The sequence below is a fragment of the Anomaloglossus baeobatrachus genome, unplaced genomic scaffold, assembly GCF_048569485.1.
Source record: "Anomaloglossus baeobatrachus isolate aAnoBae1 unplaced genomic scaffold, aAnoBae1.hap1 Scaffold_205, whole genome shotgun sequence".
NCBI classification, from domain to species: domain Eukaryota; kingdom Metazoa; phylum Chordata; class Amphibia; order Anura; family Aromobatidae; genus Anomaloglossus; species Anomaloglossus baeobatrachus.
In genome coordinates this window covers 66,552-86,383 of record NW_027441975.1, presented here as the reverse complement: position 1 = coordinate 86,383, position 19,832 = coordinate 66,552, and the positions used below count along the sequence as shown (strand labels likewise).

The window sequence follows — 19,832 nt, the reverse complement described above, 5'->3', positions numbered from 1 at the left end:
ATCTAGGACACAGTGTCAGCCCTTCTGCAGAGATGCAAGTGTTGTCCACATGAGAATGTAGCTGCCCGTGCCCACGATCCGGGTTCAGGTCGCTGCAGACTTTATTTTCTCTACGAAGAACAATATCATCTCCACAGCATAAACTGACATCCTGCATCTCAGGAAGCCACGCCGCTGGTCAGTTTATGCTGCAGAGAAAAGAAGCACAGAGGGCATGAGATTTCTAAACATCCCACCACTGTTCTTGTACTGCAAAACACTCTGCGTCCGAATCACTGCAAATCCTGATTGTGGACACACAGCCTAATAAGCTAGGATGGATAGATGGCTGGATAAATAGATGTCAAACACATATATAATGTCCCATGCCCCTGCATATTCTAAGCTGGCACCATTTAGTGACTTTCATTTGGCACTAAAGAGTGTTTAACCTTGTATTTAGCTAAAAAAAAACCCAAAAAACGAAATAATTAAAAAAACAACAAAACAAAAAAAAACAAACAGCTAGGGTAAAGTAGACGGCTGCAGACCACAGCTGGCAGCTTCATATTGGCTGGTATTCCAAAATGAAGGTCTCCCCATGCTGTTTTTTTAATTTATAAATAATTTAAAAAAAGTGGGATCCCCCTGTGAAGGGGTCCTTCTCCCATATCACACAATCAACAGAGCGAGAGATGAGTGAACAATCCGAAGCATATTTATTCCTTGCAACATAGAATGACCATCAAATAATCCACCACACGGAGGGCAAAACTAGTCCAGAAATGGCATAAATGTCCCGGAGTTCAGTCACACTCCTCCAGCAGTCCTTCTCCAGGGAAATCGGGGTTTCTCACAGTGTCTTTGGGGTGCTGGCCGCAGCCGCGGCGTCTCCCTCAGAGGTTCAATCTAGCTTCATCTCTCTTGTAAAGGCCACGTCTCACATAGCGAGATCGCTGCTGAGTCACATTTTTTGTGACGCAACAGTGATCTTGCTAGTGATGTCGCTGTGTGTGACATCCAGCAACGACCTGGCCCCTGCTGTGAGGTCGCCGGTTGTTGCTGAATGTCCTGGACCATTTTTTGGTTGTTGCTCTCCCGCTGTGAAGCACACATCGCTGTGTTTAACAGCGAGAGAGCAACGAGCTGAATGTGCAGGGAGCAGGGAGCCGGCTTCTGCGGACGCTGGTAACCAAGGTACACATCGGGTAACCAAGCAAAGCGCTTTGCTTGGTTACCCGATATTTACCTTGGTTACCAGCGTCCGCAGCTTCTAGAAGCCGGCTCCCTGCTCCCTGCACACGTAGCCAAGGTACACATTGGGTAACTATAAGCAAAGCGCTTTGCTTAGTAACCCGATGTGTACTATGGTTACCAAGCACAGCGTCGTTACACGGGTTGCTGGTGGCTGATCTCTGATCGCTGTGGAGATCTGCCTGATTGACAGCTCACCAGCGACCATGTAGCGACGCTCCAGCGATCCCTGCCAGGTCAGATCGCTGGTCGGATCGCTGGAGCGTCGCTAAGTGTGACGGTACCTTTATTCTCACCCAGAATCACTAATCTCTCAGGTAAACAGAGTTTAGGTGGATTCCAGGCCCCCTCCCCCAGACCTAGGCACAGAAGTACTTCAAGGGGATATAACTTGACTTAACAGGACAAACAATATATCGAATAGACAGACCACCACACTCAAAATATGAACCTACAGAAAATGGTACATAACCCACAATATCACACCATGAGACCCCACAAATTGGATTTACAGCCAAGGTATAGTGGACAGCTGTGGTCTGGTATTCTCAGGGTTGAAAGACACATGGTTATTTAGCCCTTCTCAGCCTAAGAATAGCAGGCCGCAGCCACCCAGAATTGGCGCATCCATTACATGCGCTAATTCTGGCGCTTCGCCCCGACTCTTCCCATTGCCATAATGCGGTGGCAAATGGGGACATACAGTACAAACCAAAAGTTTGTACACACCTTCTCATTCAAAGAGTTTTCTTTATTTTCATGACTCTGAAAATGGTAGATTCACATTGAAGGCATCAAAACTATGAATTAACACATGTGGAATGAAATACTTAACAAAAAAGTGTGAAACAACTGAAAATATGTCTTATATTCTAGGTTCTTCAAAGTAGCCACCTTTTGCTTTGATTACTGCTTTGCACACTCTTGGCATTCTCTTGATGAGCTTCAAGAGGTAGTCACCGGAAATGGTCTTCACTTCACAGGTGTGCCCTGTCAGGTTTAATAAGTGGGATTTCTTGCCTTATAAATGGGGTTGGGACCATCAGTTGTGTTGTGCAGAAGTCTGGTGGATACACAGCTGATAGTCCTACTGAATAGACTGTTAGAATTTGTATTATGGCAAGAAAAAAGCAGCTAAGTAAAGAAAAACGAGTGGCCATCATTACTTAAGGAAATGAAGATCAGTCAGTCCGAAAAATTGGGAAAACTTTGAAAGTGTCCCCAAATGCAGTGGCAAAAACCATCAAATGCTACAAAGAAACTGGCTCACATGAGGACCGCCCCAGGAAAGGAAGACCAAGAGTCACCTCTGCTGCAGAGGATAAGTTAGGGCCTCAGAAATTGCAGGTTAACAGCAGCTCAGATTAGAGACCAGGTCATTGCCACACAGAGTTCTAGCAGCAGACACATCTCTAGAACAACTGTTAAGAGGAGACTTTGTGCAGCAGGCCTTCATGGTAAAATAGCTGCTAGGAAACCACTGCTAAGGACAGGCAACAAGCAGAAGAGACTTGTTTGGGCTAAAGAACACAAGGAATGGACATTAGGCCAGTGAAAATCTGTGCTTTGGTCTGATGAGTCCAAATTTGAGATCTTTGGATCCAATGACCATGTCTTTGTGCGACACAGAAAAGGTGAACGGATGGACTCTACATGCCTGGTTCCCACCGTGAAGAATGGAGAAGGAGGTGTGGGGGTGCTTTGCTGGTGACACTGTTGGGGAATTATTCAAAATTGAAGGCATACTGAACCAGCATGGCTACCACAGCATCTTGCAGCGGCGTGCTATTCCATCCGGTTTAAGGTTAGTTGGACCATCATTTATTTTTCAACACAACAATGACCCCAAACACCTCCAGGCTGTGTAAGGGCTATTTGACTAAGAAGGAGAGTGATGGGATGCTACGCCAGATGACCTGGCCTCCACAGTCACCAGACCTGAACCCAATCAAGATGGTTTGGGGTGAGCTGGACTGCAGAGTGAAGGCAAAAGTGTCAACAAGTGCTAAGCATCTCTGGGAACTCCTTCAAGACTGTTAGAAGACCATTTCCGGGGACTACCTCTTGAAGATCATCAAGAGAATGCCAAAAGTGTGCAAAGCAGTAATCAAAGTAAAAGGTGGCTACTTTGAAGATCCTAGAAAATAAGACACATTTTCAGTTGTTTCACACTATTTTGTTAAGTATTTCATTCCACACGTGTTAATTCATAGTTTTGATGCCTTCAATGTGAATCTACAATTTTAAGAGTCATGAAAACAATGAAAACTCTTTGAATGAGAAGGTGTGTCCAAACTATTCTTCTGTACTGTAAATGGGGTTGTTGGGGTTAGGGTTAATGATGTCACGGCATCTATCAGATACTTGACATCACTAACCTAGTCAGTAATAAAAAAAGACAAAAAAAAATGTTATTTGAGAAAAAACACTCCCCAACACATTCCTGGCTCTTTTAGCAATTTATTGAAAAGAAAAAAAAATCTGGTCCGCCGTAATCCATTTTGGAGGTCCTATGACGACTTTGTACCTTCCAGAATATGGGTGGCACACTTTGAGAATGTATCCCCCATTTTCTGGAAGTGCAAACCTTCCATGGGAGGAGTGTGGGTGCTACTGCACTCACACTCCCCGGGTCCACGGCATGGCAGTGTGAGCTGCAGTGAACTCAGTGTCACTACTAGCAGGGAGCCGGCTGAGAGCCGCTCTGCACATGGGGTGGCCTGGCTGGACCTGGGGAGAACTTTGACATCGCATCTGACAGATACGACAGAACTCAGAGGAGAAGGATGATCCATTTTAGATGATCGGGTGGGGAGGCATTTGGCCACATTGGCGGCCTGGGGTAGGCGACTTATTTCCCGCTAGGACATAATTTTACTGCCCGCGGTATTTAAGGGGTTAAAGTCTACAGGCTCCGAAACCAGTTTAGAATACCTAAACTTTTTTATTTACATAATTTTTCTAGTTTAGGAGTGAAATATAATGTGGGCACATTTTGTAATTGGGTTGATTTTCACTATTTTGCTGCATTCATACGAGAAATGGGTGGTAAATTGTGCGCGTCAGCGAGTGCACAGATCTGTACGCCATGTGTGGGCTCCTCTTCTACCGTTAGAGACAAGAATACATTGAATCCTAATTCCATTGCCCTGTTCTTAACCGAAAAACTGGGAAATTATTTGTTTTTGCACTTTCTTATTTTCCTACTGTTATTACATAGCACATTTCATGTTGAATATTTGTTAGTACTCAAATGATATCTCACCTCCCTTATCACCATTAAGTTTCCATATGGGCTCATCTCCCCATTCAGGTCCTTATAATATCGGATCCTCTCAGTGGAGATCTTCTATAGAAGAGAATTCTCCTGACTGACCCATCAAGGATGGATATGGACAGGGACAAGATGGCGGAGAGGATATTACACCTCACCCTAGAGATCCTCTTCCGGCTTACTGGAGAGGTGAGAGATTCTGATGACGTCACATTACATCATTCTTATCTATGGGAAGAACAGATGGACAGAACTGGAGAGGTGAGGACTCTGGAAATGTCTGGAGTGAGATTTATTACTGTGTCTCTCCATAACCAGGATTACACAGTAGTGAAGAAGACCTCTAGTGAGCGCTGTCAGGCCCCTGTGTCTGAGGGATGGGGAAGACCCCTGAGCCCAATCACGGGGCCTCCACCTCACCCCCCGATACATGAGGACATCAATGACCAGGAGATCCTAGAACTCACCTACAAGATGATTGAGCTGCTGACTGGAGAGGTGACACTGCTGGGAATGCTGGGACATTATACAGTAACGCTATGAAGGGATCGGGGGTGACGGTATCATTGTATGTGTCAGGTTCCTATAAGGTGTCAGGACGTCACCGTCTATTTCTCCATGGAGGAGTGGGAGTATTTAGAAGGACACAAAGATCTGTACAAGGACGTCATGATGGAGGTTCCCCAGCCCCTCACATCACCAGGTAATAGACAGGACTAAATACACACGGCCTATAATTATCTGTATGTAAGGAATGGATTCAGTCCCTGTATGTGTCTCCTCCAGTTCTATCCAGTAAGAGGACAACACCAGAGAGATGTCCCCGTCCTCTTCTCCCACAGGACTGTAAACAAGAAGATCCCAATGTTCCTCAGGATCATCAGGTAGATGGAGAGAAGGTGCATGAAATCTCCCTATGATGTGTAGACGGCTGTGAAGGTCTTGTGCTCAGTCTTGTTTTATCCTCCAGTATTATATGTGTTATACTTGTGTAATGAGAGCGGTGGAGATGGCAGGATTAGAGCTGATCATAGATGTGACTTCTCCAACTGTCTGTGACTTTTGGATCACATTTATCCCATTCTCTACACTTAACACTTACATCAGGGTTTTGACTCCAAGTTATCAGAGAGAGGTCGCCCCCTATCCCATGGGTCAGAAGGTCACAGCATAAGCCAGCACTAGTTGGATCTGCTTTGCCTTCCACTTAGCTGTGCAGACTATGCTTGTGCTGGCGCTCCTAGGGTTAAGCAGACCCTCGTGTCTTTCTTGGCTTACCATCCTGAGTAGTCTCAGCTGTTCTGATTTCTGAACAGCCCCCCCCCCCCCCCCGTATAAGTTCTCACCACTTTACCTCAGTAGTTGCCAGTGAAAACTTGCTTTTCCATGGTCCTGGCATGGAGTTATGAGCCATGGAAGGAGAAATTGTTTTGAATTTGATCCTGGAGATTGCAGCTTGGAAATTTTCTTTGATGTCTTCCTATTGATCATGTCCCTTTTTACTTATTTCTTTTTTCCATCCCCCTTTTTCACCACCTGTTGTTTGGGAATGCAGTTTCTTTTTCCTATGTCTGTCGTTTTCCTTTTGTGTCATTATCGTTAAGCAGGTGTGGCGCCCCAGGACCTGGTCGCCACAACAGCATTGCCCTCCCAAAGGGTTAATGCTGAGCCTGGAGGTAATTGGGAGATCTATTGGCCAGTAAGTTAACACTCAACACAATTCTCCCTCCGGCCAGCAGAGGGAGCTCTGAACCTGGAACTTCAGGGAGGATTCCTTAAGTCTGGCTGAAGGGAGGAAGTAGTGGTTAGTCTGGAGACAGGAGTGAAAGAGTGCAGACGCAGGGTAGTGCTGCCTTGTGAAACTGGGGCCTAGAGCTTGGATAGCTTGGCCCAGTGAAGCAAGGGGAGCAGAGAGGCACAGCAGAGACTCGGACATCGGAGTCTGTAGTTGCCAGGGCATAAAATCCATCCCTGGTAGCTGAATCCGGAGGGCAGGAGAGCTGCAAGCCCCCTGTCCCAGAAGCAATCTGAAGGTACAGCTGCATTCCAAGGGCCTGGTGTGGGCTCCAGCAGAGAAGCACCAGAGAGGGCCTGCGCAGTCTACCACACAGAAAAGGGGACGAACAACAAGTCCCAGCAGCAAGAGGGCAATTGCAAACCTAAAGTGCAGTGTCCTAAAACAGCAGAGAAAGATTAAGGAGTAGGCCTCATACTCAACTGGCCAAAGATCACCCCAGGCACTTCCAGGCCGGCCGGACCATCTTTACCATCTGTGACGGTCTCCCTGGACTAAGTTTCTGCCGAGTAAAAGAGGAGAAGGTAAAGAGACTACTGTTTGTGCCTGTTTCTTTCATTGCTTGTCGGCCCTGCACCGTGTTAGTCACACAGCACCATAGACTTCCACAAGCACCAACTGTGCCCCGGGCATTGCTCCACCTGTGGGGAGCAGTACTACCATAGCTGCTATATCATCATCCCGGAGGCCTCACACAGCAGCGGCGGCTTAATAGCCGCATACCACAGGTGGCGTCACGAACACAACCATTAACAAGCAAGCCACATATTCTACTGACACCCACCAGGGCCACGGAGCCGGGCCCAGCCACCACTGACTACCACCGGACTAGTCCGGCCCGGCACCGGGTGTCCCATAGCCCTGGGGTGGGCGAGTCACAGGACTAGTGTTCTTCCTGCCCTGCTCACTAGACACGGTTGTGATTAGAGTAAGACGGGGATAGATACATGATTACCGCACAAGGGGAAAGATCCTGTCTTGGGACATCGTGGAGCTCAGGGTTGCTCAGAGTAAGTGATAGGGCCTATCCTTCCTGTTCTTCCCTAGATGCAGTGGTTCCCACGCCATTTTTCTCATGATACACCGCTCAGCCTCTTGGTGAAAAACAACAACCAGGAACTGCCCTGTATTGGTAACTGGTGCCTACCTCAGAGGCTCTGGTGATGACTGGGTATGCACTTAATCATGCCCCTCTGGATAAGCCTGGTTCAGGGAGCAGTGAGGTTACGCCCTTCCCCTCAACCTATTAGCATGACAGGTTTACATGTAATTCTTCAAATGACATGATTCAGATGAAACCCCCAAAGGATCCATTCACTGTAATAAGGCAGCAGAGTTAAGTCTGGACTCCTCATGGCAGCGCGGCAATCATCCCTATCTAGTGAACGGTTATCTTCAGTAATTGTTACACCGGATTCTTTATGATGTTACATCGTCATCTTCTCCCCATTCAGGTCCCTACAATATCGGATCCTCTCAGTGGAGATCTTCTATATAAGAGAATTCTCCTGACTGACCCATCAAGGATGGATATGGACAGGGACAAGATGGCGGAGAGGATATTACACCTCACCCTAGAGATCCTCTTCCGGCTTACTGGAGAGGTGAGAGATTCTGATGACGTCACATTACATCATTCTTATCTATGGGAATAACAGATAGACAGAACTGGAGAGGTGAGGACTCTGGAAATGTCTGGAGTGAGATTTATTACTGTGTCTCTCCATAACCAGGATTACACAGTAGTGAAGAAGACCTCTAGTGAGTGCTGTCAGGCCCCTGTGTCTGAGGGATGGGGAAGACCCCTGAGCCCAATCACGGGGCCTCCACCTCACCCCCCGATACATGAGGACATCAATGACCAGAAGATCCTAGAACTCACCTACAAGATGATTGAGCTGCTGACTGGAGAGGTGACACTGCTGGGAATGCTGGGACATTATACAGTAACGCTATGAAGGGATCGGGGGTGACGGTATCATTGTATGTGTCAGGTTCCTATAAGGTGTCAGGACGTCACCGTCTATTTCTCCATGGAGGAGTGGGAGTATTTAGAAGGACACAAAGATCTGTACAAGGACGTCATGATGGAGGTTCCCCAGCCCCCCACATCACCAGGTAATAGACAGGACTAAATACACACAGCCTATAATTATCTGTATGTAAGGAATGAATTCAGTCCCTGTATGTGTCTCCTCCAGTTCTATCCAGTAAGAGGACAACACCAGAGAGATGTCCCCGTCCTCTTCTCCCACAGGACTGTAAACAAGAAGATCCCGATGTTCCTCAGGATGTGTTTCCTCCAGCTCTATCCAGTAAGAGATATCTACTCATGTACTTTCTGCACTAATTTTGTGGTTACATTTTTAGGCTTTCTGCTCTGGTTTTTTCAGCTGTATTTTCTTTGCTTCTGCTTCTTCTGCTGTTTGTTTCTAGTGTCTTCTCTATGTTGTTATGAAGGCAACTCAAAGACCTGCAGAGGGTTCATGAATACCCTGTTTCCTCAAAAAGACAACCTACACCAAAAATAAGATCTAGCATGATTTTATGGGATTTTTGGCGAATGCTTGAAATATAAGCCCTACTCCAAAATTAATTCCTATTTACAGTCAGGGCCAGTGTTGGAAGGAGTCAAAATGTGCAATTTTTCAGATTTCCCAGTTTCTCAGGGACCCTATCAGTTGTATGCTAAGGTTGATTGTTTAACCCTGGGCGATTTTCCGTTTTATTGTGGGGGGTTTTTTGCTCCACTTCTTTCGAGAGCCATAACTTTTTTTTATTTTTCCGTCAATCTTTCTACATAAGGGATTATTGTTTATGTAGTTTTAAATGAAACCATAAGTTTTATCATATAGTGTATTGGAAAAATTTCAAGTGCAGATAAACTGCAAAAAAAAAGGGCAATCGCACAATAATTTTTGGGATATTTTATTCACCATGTTCATTATATGGTAAAACTGATATGTCTATGTGATGTCTCAGGTCAGTACGAGTTTGTAGACACCAAATATGTATAGGTTTACTTTTATCTTAGGGGTTAAAAAATGTGTTTGCCGCTACGCCGTTTACCATTCAGATTGATTGATTTTATAGTTTGATAGATCCGGCATTTCTGATTGTGGCGATATTAAATATGTGTATATTTTTTTATTATTTTAATTCTTTAGATTTCAATGGACCGAATGTAGGGTGATTTGAATTTTTAAGTTTTTTTTATTTTTTTTAAAAAACTTTTATTTTTTGTATTTTACTAGCCTCTTGGGGGACTATAACGATCAGCTGTCTGATCGCTCTTCCATTTCTCCAGATCACAGCTACACAGCTGAGATCTGGAGAAATGCTGCTTTACTCTCACACACGTCTGTCTGCCGGCAGTGAGAGAAAGTAACTCATGATAGCTACAGGCAGGGCCGGTTCATAGGCGGGGCAGGCAGGGCTCCAGCCCCGGCACCCCACCACAAGAGCTTCTAAGGGGGCCCCCACCACCAGGGCCGTCATAAGTTTATTAAGCCCCGGCCGGCCCCTCTTCAACGAGAGCACAGGCGGCACTGCACCTTTAATCTTCCTGTCTGGTCGCTTCAGACGTGGCTACACAGCACGCTGTGCGTGTTCAGGTCCTGGCAGATCATGTGAAGAGGATCTCGGCGTCTTCTCTGCTGTCCAGATAGGACCTGCAGAGCTCAGTGCAGGTCCGTACTCTCCTCCTCCTGTGCTGTGATTCATGGCTTCTCTCCTTGACATGGAGCTCCTGGCCAGTCAAAGGCTGGTAAGATCGTTGTGTGATGACAGCTAGTGAGAGGAGTCCGGGTCTGCTATACTGTGCATTGTGGTGGTCTGGATGGAGGGCTAAAACAGGGTCTGTACCTTGGTATGTTATTAGGGGCTGAGGGGTTGTGTATATTATAAGAAGGTGGGGGGGTGTTTGAGCTGTGTTTGATCCCCCAAATCTGTGTGTACAGAAACAGTATCTCAACTGCCCCAGCACAAGCTACAACCCTTGTATAAAGAGGAGATAATTAAAACAGCGTGTAAGAGCAGCAGAGCTGTGTGTGTGTGCACAGAGCTGTATGTGTGCAACAGAGCTGTGTGTGTGCAACAGAGCTGTGTGAATACGTACTCTTTGGGCAGCAGAGTTGTGTGTGTGTGTGTGTATATACAGTAGTACTTTGTGTATTGCAGTGTTGTGTGTGCATGAAGGCAGCAGAGCTATGTATTTTTCTGTCTGTACATAGGCAGCAGAGCTGTGTCTATACAGTATTTACTCTTTGGGCAGCAGAGTTCTGTTTGTGTATGTGTATACCAGTGCTTTGTGTGTAGTAGTGCAGTGTGCATGAAGGCAGCAGAGCTGTGTGTGCTGCTGTGTCTGTACATCTGCAGCAGAGATGTGTGCAACAGTGCTATCAGGATGTGTGAGTGTGTGTGTGTATGTGAAGCAGAGCTGTGTTACTGTGTATGTATGCATCAGAGCTGTGCGTGCTGCCCCCCAGAGCCATCTGTGCGGCCCCCCAGAACTGCATGGGCCCCCCAGAGCGCTATGCCACCCATCCCAGTACTGTGTATGCCCCCAGAGCTGTTTGCCACTCTAGTAACATCTATGCCCCCCCCAGTAATGTTTATGCCCCCAGCCCCTCCTGTAATGTATATATTGTAGCCCCCAGCCCCTCCTATGATGTATACACAGCAATGCAGTGTCAGTGTGCAGCCATGTCTGATAGTGATGGCCACCAATCAGTGCGGCACAGCCACATACCCTGGAGGAGCTGGACGGAAACAAGCAGGGAGGTGAGTGAGGCTGCTGGTGACTTCCCCATATTAATAACTCTAATGCGTCTGTATCTGTATGTATGATGTATGTATCTATGTATGTCAGTGTATATGACTGTAGACAATCAATTGAAGGCGGATCCCGGCACAAAACGTCCAAAAAATGGTCAGAAGTATAAATAAAACTTCACATTTATTCAGAAAATAAAAGCAGTATAAAATAAGCTCCTCCGATCAACGCGTTTCAGACGTGATCGTCCTTAGTCATGATCATGAATCATTTTCTTGTCATGATTCATGACTAAGGACGATCGCATCTGAAACGCGTTAATCGGAGGAGCTTATTTTATACTGCTTTTATTTTCTGAATAAATGTGAAGTTTTATTTATACTTCTGACCATTTTTTGGACGTTTTGTGCCGGCATCCGCCTTCAGTTGATTGTCTTCAGCCTTCCTTGTCCAGCGAGCACAGTCCGTATTCTCCTCTGAGAATTTCCCCTGTTGTGGTGAGCTGATACACACTTTTTTTCTTGGTGTATATGACTGTGTATATATTATGTCTGTTTATATGTATCTTTGTGAATTTGTCTTCAAATATGTATATGTACGTATGCATGTATGTATCTGTATGTGTGTGTCTGCGTGTGGATGGGGCGACTGAGACTTTTTCACCCGGGGCCCACAAAAATCTGGAGCCGTCCCTGGTTGTCTTAAAGGGAACCTGTCATCAGAAATTTAGCTATAAACCTAAAAGTTTCCCCTTCTGTAGCTCGTGGGCTGCATTCTAGCAAGGTTCCTCTAGTTTTTCTGGCCCCTTTTATACCAAAATAAACACTTTATAAAGTTGTACCTTTTTCGTATGTAAATTTCGTAAATTATCCATGGGGGCGGGCTGCCTGGTGTCCGTTACTGTCCTCCTGCCGATTTACGCCGCCCCCGAACGCTGAATTTCAAACCTCAGGACGCCACCCCTGGGCGCCCGAGGTCCTGCGCATGCGCTGTGCGACTGCAGCGGGACTATGCACTGCGTGCACGTGTGACCGCTGGTGACGTTTTGCGCAGGCACGAGGTTATGGGCGGTGCTGTGAGTGTCATCAGCAAGTGCCGCCCATAAACTCATGACCGCACTTTCCCCTCTTCCTCCAGCGTTCTGCGCCGGCCAAATGACCAGACGTCACCTCCTTCCCATCGTACCCTGCAGCAGGAAATAGATGGGAGGAGCATAGGAGCACAGCACAGGAGAAGCGGAGAGGATCTGAACTACGTACAGAGGGGAGAGCGCGGCCACGAGAGTATGGGCGGGCACTTGCGATGCAATCACAGCGCCGCCCATACTCTCGTGCCTGCGACCACGTCACCAGGTGTCCCGGCGTGCACGGGACCTCGGGCGCAGTGGGCGGCGTCCTGAGGGATGATTTGGAGCGTGGGGGGACGGCGTAAGGGACAGCAATGGACGCCACACGGCCCGCCCCCATGGACGATTTACAAGATTTTCATACCAAAAGGTACAACTTTATAAAGTATTTATTTTGGTTTAAAATGGGGCACAAAAAGTATACAAACCTTGCTAGAATGCAGCCCAGGAGCTGCAGAGGGGGAAACATTTAGGTTGAAAGCCAAATTTCTGATGACCGGTTCCCTTTAACATAGGGATCAATAAAAAAAAATGTGAATAACTCTACTTTCTGTGTATAAGTGGACGGCTTTGAGTTATCCTGGACTGTATCTGTATTGTAGTGCTGTAAATCTGAATGTGGCAGAACAACAATTTATATCTAATGCTACAATTCGCGCTCTACTGTTATGGCTAAAAATGTTAACGTTATTGGGCCCCCACCAGATTTTATGCCCATGGGCCCCCACCAACCTTAATCTAGCCCTGGCTACAGGAGTCATCACAAGACCCTGTGCTACCATGGCAACCATCGGAAGTCACGTGATCACATCACATGTCTTCTGATGGCACTGGGTAAGTTATGCTTATGTTGGCGCGCTGTTACATCTCGCTGTCAGATTTTGACACCGAGATGTAAGGGGTTAATAGGCGCGGGTGGAACGCGATTCCACTCACGTCTGGCAGGCACACGTCAGCTGTTGAGATCAGCTGATATGTACGCGGATCGCTGAGAACTTTCCACGACAGGATGCGGGGATTAACCTCACACGATCCATGATGTACCCAGTACGTCTTCTGTCGTGAAGAGGTTAAGGACCTTTTGATGACTTCAAAGTCATGTGACATGATGTAACTAAAGGTCTCTTAATTGCAGGAGTCTAAACTGAACAGGACACAGGCTGGCATGCAGGACTGGTATTAGGGGAAAAGGAGAGCAAACTGGGCAATTTCACAGGGACCCCATAATCCTAGCGGCCCCAGTGTTTATATGCCAATTATAGGACTGCTTAAGGAACCTTTTGACATCACGTCATGTGACCAAAGGTCTCTTAATTGCAGGAGTCTCAAGCTGAAGAGCAGATAGGCTGGTGTGTGTGTGTGTGTGTGTGTGTGTGTGTGTGTGAGTGTTCACACCATTTTTAACCAGCTTTGCCAAAATGGGGGCAGAGTTCCAGCCGCACACTGAGATGTAAAAGTTTTCATCTACTAAAGAAGATGTAATAACATTATTGCTGTAGAGAATGTGAACTACTGGCAAACTACCCTGGAAGAAATGGAGACCCCTACAGGAGGAGATTTTACACCTAGACCCTGATTCATGAGAGCAATTATGGCAGAATTCTGGCATAAATCACTTCAAACGTTCTCAAAAAATTTTGTGCAACACAGAGTTGTGAAAACAATTGTGACTTTTGGAGGTTTCACGCCAATTTTAACCAGCTTTACCAAAATGGGCAGAGCTTGGCCAGAAGAAGGGTGTGATGCCACCGCTTCTCTAATTCATAACAAACTGCGATGTTCCCTATGCCAGAAATCTCACCCCAGTCCCTGACATTAATTTTCATTGTAAATCGCCGGTCTTGATGAATTGGAGCCCTAATGTTTATCTGCACAAACCACAAGACCCTGCTACCTGCTTTGGTTACAAAGCCTCAGGATAGGCCATCAACGTTACAGTCTCGGACAACCCCGTTATACATCCGGCATATGTCCCTAACTATTTTATTTTCGTCTTTGAAAAAAAAAACCTCTTTGAAATTGTCCATGTTGTGGATCAATGTAACAAGGAGATTTTAGTAGGTTTTGACAACTTTCATGATGGCGTCAGGATCTGTGTAAATGATAGATTCTGGTACTCTGCATGTTCACTTCTCTGATGTCTGTGAGCAGCGCAGGGAGACGCAGGTGAGGAACCACAGGCTTGGGAAGGCTAGCAAGAGTTATTCTCTGTTGGGCTGCTTGTTAATGTCTTTGATCACATGCTGTAGAGGAGAAAGTATCGCTCCCCTTCTGTATATGTTGGCTGGACTATTTAATTAATACCAGCTATTGTTTACCTATATTGGTCTGGTGAGGTGTTGTGATCCAGAATTATCGGTACTTGTTGTGCATTATTACTGTGAGCTGTTGTGTTGTTAACCTTTGTCTTTTTTGTTGCTGCTTTCCTGCTATTGCTTTTCTCCTGAGTGTCTCACTGTTTATTTCTATAAGCTTGCAATGTGTCCCTACTGTCTTAATCTGTGTTTCCCATCTGTTTTAATCTGTTTTTCCATCCTATTCCTGCCCCTTCCTTCCCTGGGGGGATAACAGATTAGATCTTGTCAGGAGAATAGTAAGGCACAAGACTCCGGCATCTCCATCTTCAGGGGTAATCCACAGGTTAGGAATAACTTAGGGTCCCCCAGTGTGAGGGACAGTATAGGAGCCCCGTGTCCCTCATCTTGCAGTCACATTGTCACAATCAATCAGATTATTTACTGCAGCACATTCCAGAGAACTGGTGCTAGGAATGGGAGATCCAAATTAACGAAGATGTAAGTGTTAGGCCATGTGCCCACGGGACAACGAACCTGCGGAATTTGCCGCAGGTATGTCCACAGGTTTACCGCAGCTGCTCCCCGGAATCTACAGCTATCCATTGCTGTGGGATTCAAGCATTTTTGTTGCGGTAAACCTGCGGGACAAGTGCGGAAATACCTGCAGAAATCCCGCCCTCTATCTCCATAGCGGAAAGGCAGCACATCCGCAGATATTTCCGCATGAATAATTGACATGCAGTTAGCTGCAGCATATTCTGTAGCCGCACATACCGCAGCATTGATACAGCACTCCCCAAATCCCATAGGATAACATGGGGAGTGTCTGTACTTGCATAAACCTGCAAATTTATCTGGAAAATCCAGATAAATCCGCGGGTTGTCCGCAGCAAACTCCGCAGGTATGTTGTCCCGTGGGCCCATGGCCTTAAGGGCGCTTTACACGCTACAATGTATCTTACGATGTGTTGGCGGGGTCATGTCATAAGTGACGCACATCCGGCATCGTAAGTAACATTGTAGCATGTAACATCTACGTGCGATTGCGATTGAACGGTAAAACGTTCATCGCATGCACGTCGTTCATTTCCTAAAAATTGAACGTCAGGTTGTTCATCGTACCCGGGGTAGCACACATCGCAGTGTTTGACACCCCGGGAACGATGAACATATCTTACCTATGTCCTGCGGCTCCCGCCGGCAATGCGAAAGGAAGGAGGTGGGCGGGATGTTTACGTCCCGCTCATCTCCGCCCCTCCGCTTCTATTGGCCGGCTGCCACGTGACATAGATGTGACGCCGAACGTCCCTCCCACTCCAGGAAGTGGATGTTCACTGCCCACATCGAGGTCGTTCATGTTCTATGGCTCTTGCTGTGAGATTCAGATGTAGCAGTACTGGATGAGTCGTGGGACCTCAAGTGGATTACGTCAGATCTGGAGGGGTGTTTTAGGGGTTAATAAAGTGGTAAAAGAGGGGCTTTTTTGTCATTTATTTCAAATAACGGAGTTTTGGGGTGTTTGTGTTATTTTCCTTTAACTTACAGATTAGTGATTATGGGTGTCTCAGATGCCTGCCATCACTAATCTAGGACTTAAGGCTGCTTTACACCAGACAATCTATCGTGCGATAGATCGTCGGGGTCATGGTTTTTGTGACGCACATCCGGCATCGCTGGCGATGCCGGCCTGTGTGACACCTCCTAGCGACGCAGTATCGTTCACAAATCGTGAGTCGTGTACTGCTCGCTAGGTTCCATAATATCGTTTAATTTAGTTGTTCATCGTTTCCGGGGTAGCACACGTCGCTCCGTGTGACACCCCGGGAACGATGAACAGCAGCTCACCTGCGTCACGCAGCCGCCGCCGGCTATGTGAAGGAAGGAGGTGGGCGGGATGTTTACGTCCCGCTCATCTCCGCCCCTCCGCTTCCATTGGCCGGCGGCTGTGTGACGTCGCTGTGACGCCGATCGTCCCTCCCACTCCAGGAAGTGGACGTTCGCCGCCCACAGCGTGGTCGCACGAGAGGTAAGTACGTGTGACGGGGGTTATTCGTTTGTGCGACACGTTCAACAAATTGAACGTGCCGCACATACGATGGGGGCGGGTACGATCGCATACGATATCGTATGCTTAATTGCAAGGTGTAAAGCAGGCTTTAAGCCCGCTTTACACGCTACAATATATCTTACGATGCCGGATGTGCGTCACTTACGACGTGACCCCGCCGACACATCGTAAGGTACATTGTAGTGTGTGACAGGTACGTGCGATTGCGATTGAACGTTAAAACATTCATCGCATACACGTCGTTGAATCCTGACGAATTGCACGTCGGGTTGTTCAATGTTCCCGAGGCAGCACACATCGCAATGTGTGACACCCCGGGAACATTGAACAGATCTTACCTGCCTCCCGCGGCTACAGTTGGCAATGTGGAAGGAAAGAGGTGGGCGGGATGTTTACGTCCCGCTCATCTCCGCCCCTCCGCTCCTATTGGCCGGCTGCCGCGTGACGTCGATATGACGCCGAACGTCCCTCCCACTCCAGGAAGTGGATGTTCGCCGCCCACATCGAGGTCGTATGGACGGGTAAGTATGTGTGACGGGGGTTAATCGTTTGTTTCGCATGTTCAACAAATTGAACGTGCCACACATACGATGGGGGTGTTGCAAATCGCATACGATATCGTATGCGAAATTGCAACGTGTAAAGCAGGCTTTAGAAGTCGAAATTGGACAACAGATTCAGAATATGGTTTAAAAAATAATTGTACTTTCAAGATAATATCATTATAAAATAATAATATTGTGGGTTTTTTTTAGCAGATGACTATACTGGAAGTTCAGATGGACCTCTAATATCTTCAAAATTTATAACAGATGATGAAAGTATCACACATGATGCATATGAAGAGCATGCTGTTGTCCCAGATATACCTTCAGTCCTTCCTAGGAAATCTCTATCATCTGATCTTTTCAAAAAAGTCCAAAATTCCGATTTATCACAGAAATGTAAGCAAAATAAAAGTTACAGAAGGGATGTGGAATGCGAAACTGCTCCTACAAGGGAGAAACCATTTTCATGTTCAGAGTGTGGGAAATGTTTTATTCGGAAATCAAATCTTGTTGTGCATCAAAGATCTCACACAGGTGAGAAGCCATTTTCATGTTCAGAGTGTGGGAAATGTTTTATTCGGAAATCAAATCTTCTTGAGCATCAAAGATCTCACACAGGGGATAAGCCATTTTCATGTTCGGAGTGTAGGAAATGTTTTATTCGGAAATCAAATCTTGTTGTGCATCAAAGATCTCACACAGGGGAGAAGCCAGTTTCATGTTCAGAGTGTGGGAAATGTTTTATTCGGAAATCAACTCTTGTTGTGCATCTAAGATCTCACACAGGGGAGAAGCCATTTTCATGTTCAGAATGTGGGAAATGTTTTATTCGTGAATCAGACCTTGTTAGACATCAAAGATCCCATACAGGGGAGAAGCCATTTTCATGTTCAGAGTGTGGGAAATGTTTTCAAAGGAAATCAGGTCTTGTTGACCATGGAAATCTTCACACAGGAGAGAAGCCATTTTCATGTTCAGAATGTGGGAAATGTTTTATTCGGAAATCAACTCTTGTTGTGCATCAAAGATCTCACACAGGGGAGAAGACATTTTCATGTTCAGAATGTGGGAAATGTTTTATTTGTGAATCAGACCTTGTTAGACATCAAAGATCCCATACAGGGGAGAAGCCATTTTCATGTTCAGAGTGTGGGAAATGTTTTCAAAGGAAATCAAGTCTTGTTGACCATGGAAATCTTCACACAGGGGAGAAGCCATTTTCATGTTCAGAGTGTGGTAAATGTTTTACTCAGAAATCATATCTTGTTATGCATCAAAGATCTCACACAGGGGCAAAGCCATTTTCATGCTTAGAATGTGCTAAATGTTTTACTAAAAAATCAAGTCTTGTTGACCATAGAAAACTTCACACAGGGGAGAAGCCATTTTCATGTTCAGAATGTGGGAAATGTTATATTCAGAAATCAAATCTTGTTGTGCATCAAAGGTCTCACACAGGGGAGAAGTCATTTTCATGTTCAGAGTGTGGGAAATGTTTTATTCAGAAATCAGATCTTGTTAGGCATCAAAGATCTCATACAGGGGAGAAGCCGTTTTTATGCCCATAATGTGTTAAATGTTTTACTATGAAATTAAAGAGAACCTGTCAGCAGAAATTTCGCCCAAAACCTAAAAGATTCCCCCTCTGCAGCTCCTGGGCTGCATTCTAGCAAGCTCCCTATTATTATTGTGCCCCCTTTCTGACCAAAATAAAGACTTTTATAAAGTGGTACCTTTTTATATTCAGATTCTGTAAATGTGACACGGGGGCGGGCTGCCTGATGGCCATGATTCTGCCTCCTGCCGCTTTAGGCCGTCTCCCATCGCTGATTTCCATAGCTGTGGACGCCGCCCAGTGCTCCACAGGTCCCCGCGCATGCCCAGTGCCTATCTCTCGTGGATGAGCATTGTGCCCAGTGTCACCGCTGGTGACACCTCCTTCCCATCTTGTCACCTCCTTCCCATCTTGCCCTGAGGCAGGAAATAGATGGGAAGGAGGTGACGTGGGGTCAGCAGCACCGCGCTTGCGCAGAACGAAGGAGGCCGAGGGGGAAAGCGCGGTCCCGCGATTATGGGCGGTTGCTTGGTAATAAACATCACAGCACCGCCCATAATCTAAAGCCTGCGCACACGTCACCAGCGGTGACACTGGGCAATGTGCTCATCCACGAGAGATAGGCACTGGGCATGTGCGGGGACCTGTGGAGCACTGGGCGGCGTCCACAGCTATGGAAATCAGAGATGGGGGACGGCCTAAAGCGGCAGGAGGCAGAATAACGGCCATCAGGCAGCCCGCCCTCGTGTCACATTTACAGAATCTGAATACAAAAAGATACCACTTTATAAAGTCTTTATTTTGGTCAGAAAGGGGGCACAATAATAACAGGGACCTTTCTAGAATGCAGCCCAGGAGCTGTAGAGGGGGAATCTTTTAGGTTTTGGGCGAAATTTCTGCTGACAGGTTCCCTTTAAGTCTTGTTTACCTTCAAAAATATCACACAAAAGAAACAATTTTTATGTTCTGAATGTGGAAAATATAATTCTCAGAAATCAGATTTTGTGAAACATGTGAAGAAGCCGCACAGGGAAGGAACCTTTTTCATGTTGTGAATAATTGAACTGTTTAACTGATAAATCAATTTTTGCCGACTATCAGAAAACCAACAGAGCGGAGCAGCCATTCTTGCTTTCAGAATTTGCTAAATGTTTTTTATCAT

General features: G+C 46.3%; 1 protein-coding gene and 1 long non-coding RNA gene across 2 annotated transcripts; both read left to right on the top strand.

The window, feature by feature from the left end:
• The first annotated feature begins 4,997 nt into the window (after positions 1-4,997).
• LOC142261052 (uncharacterized) lies at positions 4,998-6,199 on the top strand. The gene is made up of 3 exons (XR_012728844.1): positions 4,998-5,210; positions 5,294-5,391; positions 6,063-6,199. It is a non-coding gene; the product is annotated as an uncharacterized LOC142261052 (long non-coding RNA).
• Positions 6,200-7,465: 1,266 nt separating this feature from the next.
• Positions 7,466-18,718, top strand: LOC142261048 (uncharacterized). Its single transcript, XM_075332089.1, has 3 exons — positions 7,466-7,520; positions 8,504-8,617; positions 17,323-18,718. The coding sequence occupies exons 1-3, from the start codon at positions 7,466-7,468 to the stop codon at positions 18,681-18,683; spliced, it is 1,530 nt and encodes a 509-aa protein (XP_075188204.1). The 3' UTR covers positions 18,684-18,718.
• The last annotated feature ends 1,114 nt before the right edge of the window (positions 18,719-19,832 follow it).